At 34.6% G+C, this 15176-nt stretch overlaps 2 protein-coding genes across 2 annotated transcripts; one reads left to right on the forward strand and one right to left on the reverse strand.

Moving 5' to 3' along the window:
* Positions 1-252: 252 nt before the first annotated feature.
* On the reverse strand, positions 253-2028 carry LOC128126910 (heat shock 70 kDa protein 15-like). The gene is made up of 7 exons (XM_052765084.1): positions 1310-2028; positions 1116-1189; positions 1001-1033; positions 898-901; positions 734-798; positions 528-641; positions 253-380 (listed from the first exon to the last, which is right to left on the reverse strand). The coding sequence occupies exons 1-7, from the start codon at positions 2026-2028 to the stop codon at positions 253-255; spliced, it is 1137 nt and encodes a 378-aa protein (XP_052621044.1).
* Positions 2029-8458: 6430 nt separating this feature from the next.
* Positions 8459-10822, forward strand: LOC111903836 (vacuolar-processing enzyme). Its single transcript, XM_023899586.2, has 9 exons — positions 8459-8629; positions 8721-8885; positions 8974-9130; positions 9227-9312; positions 9399-9598; positions 9727-9775; positions 9890-10087; positions 10227-10418; positions 10520-10822. The coding sequence occupies exons 1-9, from the start codon at positions 8459-8461 to the stop codon at positions 10700-10702; spliced, it is 1401 nt and encodes a 466-aa protein (XP_023755354.1). The 3' UTR covers positions 10703-10822.
* The last annotated feature ends 4354 nt before the right edge of the window (positions 10823-15176 follow it).

The raw sequence follows: 15176 nt of genomic DNA on the forward strand, positions 1-15176 counted from the left end.
TGTGAACAAAGGGGAAGAAGATTCTCTGTTGTAACTTGTTTCTTGGAGGAGATTCTCTGTTGCTAACTTGTCTCTTTTTAGACTCTCCACCTTGTTCTCTTAAACCAAAATGAAGACTTCAATGAGGATTCACACAACATCCATTGATAGCAGCAAATCAGGAAGCACAATGGTTCAATCCCATTCAAGTTTCTTTGGACCTATCAGCAAGATAAGAATACAAAATTCTTGTCATGATGGAAAGATTAAAAGCTAGTAAGATTTAAATCTTTGCATAATGGAAGAAAATGATGGGGGAAGAGCAGGAGCAGGAGAAGGAGCCACAGATAATACTAGCCCAAATAGGTTGATCATATGTTTGATGATCCTTTCTGTTTCACCTACAATAAAAAAAACAATTTATAGACCCACATTTCACTTTGTTTCTCATAAAGTGGTAAAAAATTTTAAAAGAAAAAAGATATCGGGAATGGAAATAAGATTTGGACTTCCAACCATTGATCTAAGCCACATGATTTTACTCTTACCCTCTTTTCCTCCACTATAATTACAACGAACTGCATATAAGTTTGTATGGAAAGCTTTCCCTTCAATTTCTAGCTTCTCTATTTTAGGAATTCCTGAAAAAAAATCCAAGAAACCTGTTTATATATTAATTGAAATTACAAAGTAACAAAAATGATAGATAAGAAGAGAAATAAGGTCAAGTCTAGAAGACAAGACCAGGGGAAACAGGGCAGTTTCAGATATGCAGTTTCACTCGATCTTCCAATTGTATCTGTTACAATGAATTCACATCTGAAGAAATTACCAATGTTATCAAATCACAGCTTATATGGGCAAGAATATTATGATTGTAATGGCTTAAAGGATTTGTTCTCTTCTGAACAAATGTACCTATCTTTTTTACTTTTTAATACGGTATGATAAAATAAGTATTTAATATTTGAAAATATGAAACAAAGTAAGTTTTATAATGTAGAAGGATTAAAATCCTTACCAGTAACCGCAAGCATCTCAATTCTTGTAATCTCTTAAATGTAACATAATATTTAACAAATTTGCATTTTAAGAAAAGTATATAAAATAAATCTTGAAAAATACAAAAGTAATACCTAGGAGAATTACATCAGTTGGCTCTGACAACTTCAGCTCACCAACAACCGAATCGCTACGAACAGGTGCATACCTTCAAAATATAGAAAAAAAGGTTTTTTTATATAGATGTATATGTATAGATTAGTGAACTAAATAAAAAAAGGTAGAGATATTAATTACCCGAATAATAAAAAAGCAATTGAATACTCACTCGGGGCTTGCGAATCTCATTACATGTTCCATTATTAAGCATGTTAAAAGCTCTCGTGTAATGTATTGAACTAAAGGGCATTGAGCTTCACTGCATACCTGCATGCTAGCATGTCCAATGTCAATGAAGGCTACATTGAGCTGCTCATTTTCAGGTAAGTCAATTTTGTATATTCCATAAGCTAAAGCAGTGGCTGTTGTCTCATGCATCAACCGTAGAGGATGCAAACCGGCAATAGTAGCTGCATCCATTACAGCTCTTCTTTGAAGATCAGTGAAGTAGATAGGTACCCCAATACAGCAATCCACAACTGCTGCATTCAAATTCTTTTCAGCTATTGTCTTCATGTTTGAGAAAACCATTCCCATAACTTGTGTTGGGGTGAATGACTTTGTTTCCCCAAGATACCTTGCATTGATCAATGGGAAACCATCGGGTCCCTCAGTAACTGAAAAAGGCAAAGCCTTGAGATCTTGTTGCAATTCAGGATCAGAAAAAGGACGCCCTATTAACCGCTTAATTTGGGAAATGGTGTTTTTTGGGTTCATCATACTGGTTGCAGCACCAGCTGTTCCAAGAAAACGCTGTTTATCACCAAAACACACAAGAGCAGGAGTCTCACGTTTTGACTCATCATTAAGAACAACATCAATTCCCCTTTGTCTGGCAACTGCCACAACACAACTCTCATTCCCAAGATCAAATCCAACTACGCTCATCTTTGCTGAGTAAAGTAACTCGTTTAATTAATGAGAAGTTACTCTGCCTCACAGGAATCAATCTGCACAGATGAAAGGTAATTAGATTTATCAACAACTGTTCGATTACTCATAATCTGCTTAACAAACCACAAGATAAGAACCATTAATGAAAGTATTCACAAAACATCAATGAAGATTGTGATAATCTTCATCAGAACTCTCATCTTACACCTTATATTCACTCTGGGCAGATATTAAGGATGGATGAAGCTCCTTTGAAGCCATGAGATGGTGTATCAATCTTTCATCTCTTTCTTTAGAAAATAATTTTAACATGACCTCCCTCCCAAGAACTTCGTCAGCCCAAGCGCCCAACCCACTCCAGTAAATTTGCTGGAATGCATATCCAACACGTTGCAATACCAAAAATAAAAAATAAAAAAATTATGTAAGCAAAATAAGCATATCAAATAATATAAAAAATTAATTTTATTCTTATGTTATATCAAGAGGAAATATATTAGGAGCCATTCGTATGGCAAGTTTATACGATATAATTAAAACTTCTATGTAAAACCAGATAAACATAAAAGCAAAAAAAAAAAAGGAACAGTTTTGTTGTAAACTTAATTTCTATCTTTTTTTTTTTACATAATGAATCATCTGAAATTGAGAGAGAAACAACAAAGCTAAAACATTCATATTTTTTTATAAAATCAAACATTCATATAAATTGAGTTCATTCTTCTAAATTCTAACCCTTTCTAACATTATAATAGATCAACTCAAGAAGGCCCATCTTTCTCAATCCCAAAAGGTGCCTCTAAATGCCAAATCATTGATAAGGACTTTTCACAAACACTTAGCGTGCAAATTTAAAGGCCACATTTTGAAGCTGATCCATGAAACTAAAAATAGACATACATGTGTGGATTGTTAATGCTTCTGATGTTGAAACAGCTAGTTCCACTGCATCTATGATGTCAACTCTATGAGATTTGGGGTTTATCCCATTTTACCCTTTTAAAATTCCAAAATTGCCCCTTTCAAAATTAAAGTTAACCCAGCAGCCATGGCAAGAATCAAACTCAGCAGCAACATTTTCAAAAGGAAAAAAAAAATATTTTGATCAACCGCAAACCAAACAAGAAGATTCCAGTATTGCCCTTTGTATATGACATAACAATGAACCCAATAGTCTTGACTAGGATCAAAATCAGCGAAGAACAAGAAACCCTTCCATAAATTTGTCAATCATGGACCAATAACAAAAAAAAACTTTTGATCAAGCAGCCCCTGCTTCTCAAACCAAGGAGATTAGAAGAAAAAAATATCAAAGAAGAGGCTACTGCGATAAAAAGGAACAGGGGCGCACCCATTTTTTTCCCAGTAATACCGAATTCTATCAAAATTAACAAGCTGACCAAAATGCCCCTTAATAAGTAACCACTATTTTCGAAAGCAATACAATCCAGAATAGATGAGCAAAAATAAAATCAGATAGAAGGTGCGTGAGAGAGAGAGAGATGGTACCGTGTGCTTGAGATATGTGGCGGCTCTTCTGAATTTTCTACGGATCTGTAAGGAGGGTCAAGGGAAATCAAATTCAGGAATCAAGAACTTGGATTCCATAAATACGAAATCCTAAGTCATCAGTTAATAGAGAACAACATTACATGCTTCCTTCTGCGGACATTTACCCCAATTTCCTCTTTCGTCTCTCACTCTAGAAACCCTAATCCCTCCGCCACAATGAACACCATTACAGTTTCCACGGCGCCTTGAAAGCCCTAACCTGAATCTCTCGATCAGAAGCGTATCTAGAAGGAAGCAGGTCAAGGAATAGTGCAAGAAAACTATTGGCGAGTATTCTCAATAACAGCAGAGAGATGAAGAAGGTGAAATTACAACAACGATGAAGTAGATGAATGGAAATCAGAAGCCCTTTTTCTTGATTGAGATGATGAAGTCGAGAGATGGAGATGAAATCGTAACCTTCGATCTTTGATTGAGAAGTTGCACAACAGTGTGAGGAGAATGAAAGATGCGTGATAATGCTTAGGGTAGGGAGGGTAGCGGGCTTTTCTAATTTTTTGGCTTTTCTTTTCCCGCTTGTAACTAAGGAACGCGCGTTCATTAAAATTATAAAGCGACACATATAGAGGGCGCGCATTTAAGGTACAGCGCCCTCCGTGTTTTTAATTTTTTTTCTTTTGACACTAATTTAAAGGCACGCAATAATGCGTGACCTAAATCCTTAAATTTTCTGAAGAGATGACACTCTTTTAATGTCACTCTCGTTTGCGTAACATAAATTAATGAGTGTCGTAATTTGCGCGTCGTAAAAGGCCTTTTTTCTAGTAGTGATGAGAAGAGATATTGTTGTTAGGAATGACAGAGAACCAAGTCGAAGCTTGTAGAATATGCTGAGATGCAGTTAAAATGCAGACTTCCTAGGATAGATTCCTATGAAGTAGACTTAAAAGATACACCCATGAGAAGAAAATTTTCCCATATAAAGGAATGACGATGTCATGAAAGGATAATGAAATGAATAAATGTGCATGGTGACTTGCATGAGTTAAAAGATGATGCAGATAGTTGGAGACCGTTTGTCTCCACACTACTAGAGTAAATTTTGGTATAGTGTGTCTTGTAGAGTAGACACTACCCGAGAAAGAATTTATATGAAGAATTTGGAAGTAAAATTCCTATCAACCGAGGAAAAGTATTAGGATATTATAGATCGAACTTATGCATAAAAAGGATTCTAGAAGGAGAATTTAAGAAATCCAAGATATGTTTAATAGAAACGTGAAATCCCAAGTTGAGCCTATGAGAAATTGTTGTATGTACTTGTTTGAGCACACTCAAGTGTGAAAAGTTGCTTTGTGAAATTTTTTGAATGGTGACTTGGAAAACTGCGTGACAATACTTGGGACGAGTATGAGTAGGTGTGAATAGTAGTAGAGGCCTATACTACTGGAAGCGCACGACTCACACTTGGATCAGGGAAAGTCACAAGGTTACCAAGAAGCTAGTAATTGATTTCGTTTTTGTTCGAGTATGTCATTACCTTCATTTCAGTGATGAATAAGAAAATGATTTTCGTTCAGACCTTAGTGGTCGTAAAGAATCGAGTCTGACTAATATAGATCTACGAAGTGAATTAATTGGTTCAGAGAACCATGTCTTGTGTAGCGACGAAACTTCAGTCGGAAGATTGAAGAAGGAGATGGTCGAGGCAGTCGATAAAAGTACAACAACCTTCATTAAAGGATCAATCAACCATTAGCTAGAAATGCTACTAGTTATGAAGATATTATATCACATTAGAACGTGAAGGAAGGTTTCTTCTATGATAGTGTTTGACTAATAGAAATAAGAGTATGGTTCGTTGTGTTTGACTATCGAAGGGAAGGATTCTATTTTATGTCTTCGGTAAACAAAGACTTAAAATCTTAAAAATAACGTCTTTCCTAAAAACTCGTAAACTTAATTAAATGGGTATTCTACTTATCTAGCCTATACAGTTGATATCTCAAAAGAGGGGAAGAAAACGGAAAATGATGTTCCCATTGTTAATGAATATCCTGATGTTTTCCCCGATGATTTGCCTGGACTTCCTCCGGATAGGCAAATAGAATTCTGAACTGACTTTATGTCTAGCGCTGCTCCAATTGCCAAAGACTGCTAGACAGAATGATAACATTTGGGTAATTGTCGACCGACTAACTAAGATTGCATATTTTCTTGTCATGCGTCAAACATCTCCAATGGAAATATACACACTAGTATACTTGGATGAAACTGTTGCGAGACATGGTGTGCCACTAAAGATTATTTCCGATCGTGATAGTAGCTTCACTTCTCATTCTTGGGTAAGTATGCAATGTTAATTAAGATCTCGTGTCACTCTCAGCACATCTTACTATCCCCAAACAGATGGTCAGAAGGAGAGAACAATCTAAACAATAGAAAATATACTGAATGTATATGAAGCACTATATGGGCGTAAATGTCGTACTCCATTATGTTGACGTGATGTAAGACAGAAAATCTTTGGTGGTCCTGAAATGATTCAAGACACCATTGATAAGATTCAAATTATACGATAAAGAATGAAAGTGGCCCAGGATCGATAAAAGTCCTATGCAGAAAGGAGGAGACGACCTGTAGAATTCTAGTTGGGTGATTTTGTAATGCTAAATGTATCCCCATGGAAAGGCATTATGCGATTTGGGAAGAAAGGAAAATTGAGTCCTAGATTTGTTGGTCTTTTCAAAATCGTCTAGAGAATTAGTGAGCAAGCATATCACTTGGAATTGCCTGAAAATCTGGCAGATATTTGTAAATTTATTTCCATGGTCCATGCGGAATTTGCAATAAAAGAACTAGGTCGGATGAACTACTTCTTGGGTCTTTAAGTTTCTTATATGGAAGATGGCAATGATTTGTTTCTCACTCATGCTAAGTATGCTCATGCCATACTTAGGGGTAGAAATTGATGATATGATATGACAAAAATGCACGACACAAAGCGAAATTGAGACGAAACTGAAATTTGAATTCGTGTTTGTTTCGTTTTCGTGTCAAGTGTAAAAAACACGATGTCGTGTCGTGTCGTGTTCGTGTTACAAATTCGACTTGAAATTGACATGATTTAGTATTTTTTTGTCGTATTATATATGATTAAGTATTAATTAAACCAACTAACTTTTATTTTATATTATCTTTGTCATCTCGTGTCGTGTTTGTCATGTTTTAATTAGTTCGTTTTCGTGTTATTCAAAAAAAAACGAATTTGTGTCATGTCGTGTTCATGTTACATAAAACCTTGTTGTGTCGTGTCGTGTCAGACAAAAACACGACAAGATGGCTTGATTTGCCACCCCTAGACATACTTACCTATGCCGACTTGCTTGATGTCAAACCATTGCCTACTTTTCTATCAACTATTAGGTATCTTCTTCCACATGACTCTCCTTATTCTTATGCAAACATGCACCGATCCCTTGTAGGTGTACTACATTATCCAGATTTGTCAGATGATGTAAAACAAACCAGTCAATTTCTTCATGCTCTTAAAATTGATCATTATATCAAGTTGTAAAACGAATCTTACGGTATATCAAAGGCACTCTAACCTATGGCCATCATTTCAATTATCCACAATCATCATCGTACGTCTTTCTACTTATGGCTACTCTATGTTTCTGGGCGACAATCTAGTTTTGTGGAGTGCCAAGAAGCAACCACCGTCTCCCGATCTAATTGTGAATCTGAATATCGCACCATGGCTAACATTATTGTTGAAATCATTTGGATAACTCAGTTACTCCGCGAATTGCATTATCTACCTTCGGATCACCCAACTTTACTTTGTGACAACAATAGTTCTCTTTGTCTCTCTCTCTCTCAAAATCCAATATCGCACAAACACGCTAAGTGTATTGACCTAGATTACCATTTTGTTTGAGAGTTGGTTGCTGTTGGTCAGTTGTATATACGTTTTGTGCCAACCTCTTTGCAGCTCGTATACATTTTCACCAAGAGTCGTCCGCATCATGTATTTAAGGAATTCCGTGCTAAGCAACATGTTGTGTCGCCACCACGTCCGCGTCATGTATTAGAGATAGGATTTTCTAATATGTGCAATTATGAAAAATATTACCATAATGAAATATTAAATGTATTTATTATGAAGATTATTAATACATTTCATATTTAATTATGACAATATTCTTTATAATTAATGTATTTTAAATTTAATTATTATAATATTTGTCATAACTAATATTTTTTTATATATGTATCATTAGGATACATATTAGAAATTCCAGTAGGGATATTAGACATGTAATTATTTTTTTTATATGTATCGTTAGATACATATTAGAAAATCCAGTAGGCATATTAGACATAAGATGGCAAAGAATCTTATTCAATTTTAAATTATTGTTGTATCTATGTATTTTAGGACTTGATAATTTCTATTCCATGTATTTTAGGACTTGATCATTTCTATTTATGTATTACTATTATTACTCAATGCACAAATATATCATGGTGATTTTCCTAAATCTTATAAATTAATTTCATTGATAGACAGAAGAATATAGAAAATTTTCGTTTATTTCTAAGACGGAAACATATATTTTATTTATATAAACCTGTTTCGAGATTGTCAAGTTTTAATATCATCGTACAAAACGAACATCTATCAATCATTCTTGTTTCCATACGATATTTCTTGTTGCCTTATTGTCTCGTCATTCGCCTCTAAGAAAAACAAAAAAAAGTTGGCGACAACTGTAATTTCTTGTTCAGTGAATAACATATGCAAAGTTTCCCAAAACATTTCGAGTATATGCAAAGTTTCCCAAAACATTTTTCGAGTATATATATAGGCGAAATCGTTCAAACAAACTCAATCCACCTTCTCAATATGGCTGCCTTCCACTTTGCATTGGTACTACTAACTCTGCTTTCGGTAAAATTCTCCGAAGCTTCTCGTCTTAGTCTCTTTGCTTCGACTAAGGATGCACAAGTAGCCAATAGCACGAAATGGGCAGTTCTTGTTGCCGGTTCAAATGGGTACTCCAACTATCGCCATCAGGTGCGTCATTAGTTTACTTAGCTTTTTGTTTACTAGGTCATTTTCTTGTAATAAAGTTGACTAATAACATTAAAATTTTCATTGACTTTAGGCGGATGTTTGTCATGCATATCAAATACTGAAAAGGGGTGGTTTGAAAGACGAGAATATTATCGTGTTCATGTATGATGACATTGCGAATAACACGATGAATCCAAGGCCTGGTGTCATAATTAATAGTCCCAACGGCTCAGATGTTTATGCTGGTGTGCCAAAGGTATTGTAACTAGCTCAATAAAAAGCGTTGCAAAAGATGTTAGTCATAAGTCATCACTTGATTTATCAAAGTTTTATGTTCATTCTAGGATTACACCGGAGATTACGTGACAGCAGCCAATTTCTATGCTGTGCTTTTGGCCAATTCCTCGGGATTAACAGGTGGAAGCGGGAAAGTTGTAGCAAGTAAACCCGGAGATAAGATCTTTGTATATTTCACCGATCATGGTGGCCCTGGACTCCTCTGTAAGCGTTTCCACAATTTGCTTATATAAATGTTCTTGAACATTGAATTATTAATAGTAGTGTTATTAACACAACTCTTTTGGTTTATGTACATAGGTATGCCGAACTTGCCATATATTTACGCTAATGATTTCATTGAGGTTTTGAAAACAAAGCATGCGAGTGGTACATACGATGAGATGGTAACATTGTTCATTTTTTTCTAACGATTATAAATGATATTAAACAGTCAGAAGGAATTTAATCGTTTGTGTGTTGAAATATATAGGTGTTATACGTGGAAGCATGTGAAAGTGGAAGTGTTTTTGAAGGCCTGTTGCCAGAAGATTTGAATATCTATGTTACAACAGCATCGAATGCAAATGAAAGTAGTTGGGGTACATATTGCCCTGGCTCGGCAACTCCCCCGCCTCCGGAGTATAACACTTGCTTAGGTGACTTATACAGTATCTCATGGATGGAAGACAGGTACTTTTTTAATCCGTTTACCTTTAGCAACACTTTTTGCAACAGTATCACCATCACATTGATTTGATATGTCGTTCCATATATATGTTTACTAACTATATATGCTTTTGGGTATCGTGTTTTCTTAGTGACGTGGCAGATTTGAATACTGAAACGTTAGAAGAACAATACTTGAAGGTTGGTATTAGGGTTTTTTTCTTCATTCAATTCAAAAGTCTTTTAAGTGTGTCAAGGAAGGTAGAAGTCTTTATACGACTTATTTGCTATGGAAAATTGCATAAATGTTTGTAGGTAAAGGCAAGGACTTCAAATAACAACACCGTGGGATCTCATGTGATGCAATATGGTACACAACTCATAAGCAATGAGACTGTTTCGGTTTATCAAGGTTCTGTGACTTTGAACTCCACCTCGAATACATTCCAATCAATAGGCTTCATGGGCGTGGTTGAGCAAAGAGTTGCAGACGTTTATTCAATGTGGAAAATGGTAAGTGCACATAACTATGTGATTGCTAGGGTTTTAAGCACTCTAAAACAAGTTGTCCCAAGTTTGAATATCAGACTTCGTGACACTTTTAATTAAAGACGTTCCTAGTAACAAATTGACATAATTTCACATTCTACAGTACGAGAGTTCAATACTAGAACCACAACAGAAGATTGAACTACTCAAGGAAATCAAGGAAATAACGACGCATAGGGCACATTTGGACAGCACTATTGAATCGATCAAAGGAGAGTTACTAGATCAAGAATACCTAAAGGAGAGAGCTCCAGGATCAGTCCTAGTGGACGATTGGGATTGTCTTAAATCCATGGTGAACATAAAAACTCGATATTTTTGGTTCATTTTAAATCCATTTTTCTTTGTTCTATATGATGGTTGTTAACTTTTTGAACGTTTGGTTGATTAATTCAGATTCGAACATTTGAGACATACTGTGGATCGCTAACTCAATATGGCGTGAAACATACAAGAACATTTGCTAACATGTGCAACAATGGTGTTACGATGGATGCTATGGATGAAGCTTTAAAGGGAAGATGTGGGTCTTATAGCTTGGGGAAGTGGAATCCTGCGACTGTTGGTTATAGTGCCTAATCGATATATAGAATGGAATATGGAGTAATGGTGAATATAACTATATTAGTAAAAAACGATAACGATATCATGATATCGCATGTGGTGGTCGTTATGTCCTATCTATCTATGTAATTTTGAATTTTTATTGTACTTCTAAACATTAATGGGCACGAATTTTTTTTGAAGTTAAAATTTATTTGATGCTCACATTTTTATTTATTTATTTTTTTCCTGTGATGCCAAGCCCCTCTCAACCTTTTAAAATTCCTGTTAATATAAAGAAAAGTAATGAGGCTATAGTCTCACTAAAATTGAGGCCCACGACTATAATTTATTTGACTTCACTCTATTTATTTCAATTACCAATTTATCTCTCATTTATTTTAGTTTGCTTCATTAATCCGGTATACTAAGTAACTCTGTTATTTTCATTGGTGATAGTTATTTCAATTTAGCAATATAATATGTAACTCCTATTTATACAATTATTTCTTAGTGATTTTTGTTTCTAATTTTTTCACTATCATCCAACACCTTTATCGGGTGTAGGAATTCATTTCCGATGGAATTAATGACAAGTTTCCGACAAAATTCTATTGGAAAATTTCCAATAGAGTGCTAACGGAATTTAAGTTTGAGATGTTGTGACACATGTCTGATTTTCGACATGAGTTTTCTCTAAAGCTGTCTATATCAAAATTTAGTGACAGTTTTTTCGTGGCTAATTTATTTGAAAAATGAAGTATTAAATAGCATAGGACAAAACACAAAAACTCACATTTTTATGCTCAAATGCAAACAAGTGAAGAAATTTAAAAAAAAAAAAAATCAATACACAGTCTTGTTTACAAGCATAACCATAAATCTTCATATTTCCCTACTTCAACATGTAAAACCATAAAAATTACTCAATGCAACATTACTCTTAACATTTTTGTCTAAATGTTAAGAGTCATTTGATGGATTGCCAGTATGGCTACAAAATTTTCTCACGAATTCCACAATATGCTCTTCAAAGTTGTGTTTGTCTTCTTTGCCTCTACTCTCTTTTCCGATACAAGACATTGGTTTGTGTATATGGCTCTTTTACAAAAAACAAAAAAAAATGTTGAAACAAACTTAAATGATTAGTAAATAAATAGTAACTATAAAAAATGATAAAAAAAAAGTTCCATTAAGCTTTGAAAAGGTACATTATGACTAAAGCAACATTTAACCAAAGGTTGCATTAGGCGAAACTGCATTAGACCTAAAACTACTATTTTTTTTTAAAAAATGCAACCTTTCTTGAAGGAGTTGCATGTAAATGTAACTTTCTTATTTTCAAATGGCCCTTTTCTGCAAGTAATTAGATGCAACATTTATTACAATTTTAGTTACAATAATGTAACCCTTTCTACACTCAAATGCAACATTTATTATGATTTTATTAATGCAAAATGCAATCTTTTTACATTAAATGAAACCCTGTTGTGGTTTTATTTACAACAAATGCAACCTTGTTTACACTCAAATGCAACCTTATTATGTTTTTAGAGACAAAAATGTAACAATTCCACCTATCTAAAGCAACCTTCTTTTTAAAATTTATAATATGCTAACAAGTTTTTTCCCTACTATTGTAGATATATGGTTTATCACATTTGTAACGCCATTGTTTCTTAAACTAAAATTGCTATTAATATACAATACTAATGTAAAAACACCATAGCAATAATAATGAAAATATTATAGATAATCTTATGATATTCTTTAACATATATGTCTAAGCTCAAATAACAACCATAAATTATAGTCAACATAAAGTTATCAATTACAATCATGAAAAGTGCTGAAAGCTGTTATTTAGTTTTACTTTCTTTCAAGTAAGATGGTGTTTAATTTGATCATATATTCAAAACGTCACTAATTACTTCATAAACTCAAAAAATAGGTTGCCACATATAAATTGATAGCGTGCCCCCCTGGCGCGAGCCAAGAGTCATGCTAAAGACACCACTTGGAGGGTCGCACGACTGGATCTTCCTAGCCAGCCACCCCCAACAAACCCTCATGCCTGCAAGCGTCTATTTAGTAAAACGCATGTACTAGAGTCAAATCCTTGACACTCTTATCTCCACGACAAATCCAACGAATTCAGGCGACAAGCAGTAAGCTTAGAGCATTAGCACCTGAACCAATCGCTAGCTCTGACAGAAAGAGGAGCATGAAAGTCCCAAACCCTTTATAGATTTGAAGATCAAATATAAACAAGAAAGAACAATGAAGAACATTGAAGTATCACCAAGTTTTTTTTTTTTTTTTGGAAAGGGAACTTCCCTAACGAGGGTTTCCGGGCCAGCTTTCGCGCACCGACTAATCCCCCGCTGCAGACATGAGGCTTTGCCTCATGCCCTGGAGTCACTGCAGGCGAACCTCCATGGCCACAAGGGATTAGTAGTGCCAGGATTTGAACATGGGTCAATAGGTTATCCACCATATCTTCCACATGTCTTACCAAATCACCACAACCCAAGTGGTTAGAAGTTTTCTTTCATCAAGAAAGGGTTTGTCTTCACCAAGAATATGGGGTTGTCACAAAGTTGATTGACACAAAGCCGTTACAAAGATATGCTCAACATTACGGTTTCACCCTAATGTTGATTATATACTAATCTATTCTAGTTTTTTTTTAATTATTTTTTTGAAGGGAAAATACATATATATACTAAATCTATTCTAGCGAATACCTTCAATCAAGGGATTGTATCTAATCGAAACATAAACTGATTTGGTAAATAAGGAATGTATCAAATCATATCTTCTCTAAATTCGGATATCAGCACCAACACTTCAAAAGATGATTAAAGCATGGGGTTCAGAGAGTCATGTTGATTAGGTTTATCAGCGTCAACGTCTGGAGATCAGATTCAAATCCAACTTCAGAGATAGTACCATCAGTGAATGTCATCAACGTGTCACCATATCAACGTGTCGTCAGTGTATATCCATTATCGGCTGGTCATACTGATCAGCCTTCAGTAGATTTTGTCTTTGTAACTATGGTGCTGATAGAGACTTCAGGGTATTTTAGTCATTGGAGGATGTTCTTCAGTCTTCGACATATGAACTTCTATCAATATATCTTCATATTAACTAACTAAACTAGCTCCGATAGATCAGCTTGTCTAGGTTATACTATTTAGATTTACTTAGGCAAGACTGACTGTCTACAATGATCATATAAACTATAACTATTAAGTATATATTTTGCGTCATCAAATCTATACAAATGAGTGACCCAATAATCTCTCCTATTTGATTATGTCAAAAGTAAACTAATAAATAATGAAATAATAGATAAATACAACTGAATTAATATACTGACTTCTAGCTATCCCTCAGATATATAACCTTCTTTTTTCAAGAGTGTCTTCTATTCAATGATTGATCAACTGAAAACATAGAAGAACTAAGCTTTTCTCCCCCATTTTGATAACATCAATAGGCACTGCTTTTTTTTTTTATATCACACTATTGTGTTGTTGCAATAGTAGATCATTTACATAGAATTGCAAAGTCTCATCGGCGTATGGTTTTAAACATTGAATCATTAACTTCTTTTATAAAAATAATAAAGGGCGAGAGTGGATAGGTGCATGTAATACATCATGGTACATGATATACCCATCTACACATATTTTTCAAGTTCCCATCAGTGTCTAGAATTTTGATACTGAATCATAAAGCTCTTAAGAATAATGATATGGCAAGAATGGCTTGGTGCGTGTGATAAACTACGATACATAGTATAACCATTAGAGCAGACTTTTGAACTTTTATCAGTGTGAGGTTTTACATAGTGAATCATCAAGTTCCTATAAAGAAGAATTGCATCATAGAGTTAGTTGCAGTCTAGAATCAAAGATTCACCGTCAATTCGTAATGGTACCATGTCATACCTCAGACTAGAGTTCAAGGACATGAATAACCCTTTGTCATTAAAGGACCAAACAACTACCTCTTATGATGATGACTATGCAATCAAGGTAAGCCACTTGGTTATGCTTGATGTTTTAGTAGAACACGAGACTTGATGCATATGAGAAGCATGCTTCTAGGAACGAAGTCATGTATAAGACGATTAACCAAGAAAATAAACACCCGAGCCTTATAATAATTTTCTGATCAGGAATAGGCAATCTCACTTTGAAAGTTTAGACAATGCTAGACAATCAGCATGAGTGGTTGATTCAATGTCTTCTGTACAGTAGTCTCGCTAATGAGATACTTAGAGAAGTTTAGGCACATACAACAACATCCTTCTAGGGACACTATGTAATTGTGTTAATCATGATCGCATATGCATAATTGATAAGATCTAGTGAATCATCTAAGAATTATGAACGTGAAAAACACAAGAGTAAATAAATATGGCTTTAGCTCTTATTAGTTGATAGAAAGAGTACAAAATGGGTTTTGCAATAATTCTCTCTCTAAACTCATCTCTCAT

The sequence above is a fragment of the Lactuca sativa genome, chromosome 6 (genome assembly GCF_002870075.4).
Source record: "Lactuca sativa cultivar Salinas chromosome 6, Lsat_Salinas_v11, whole genome shotgun sequence".
In the NCBI taxonomy this organism is placed as follows: domain Eukaryota; kingdom Viridiplantae; phylum Streptophyta; class Magnoliopsida; order Asterales; family Asteraceae; genus Lactuca; species Lactuca sativa.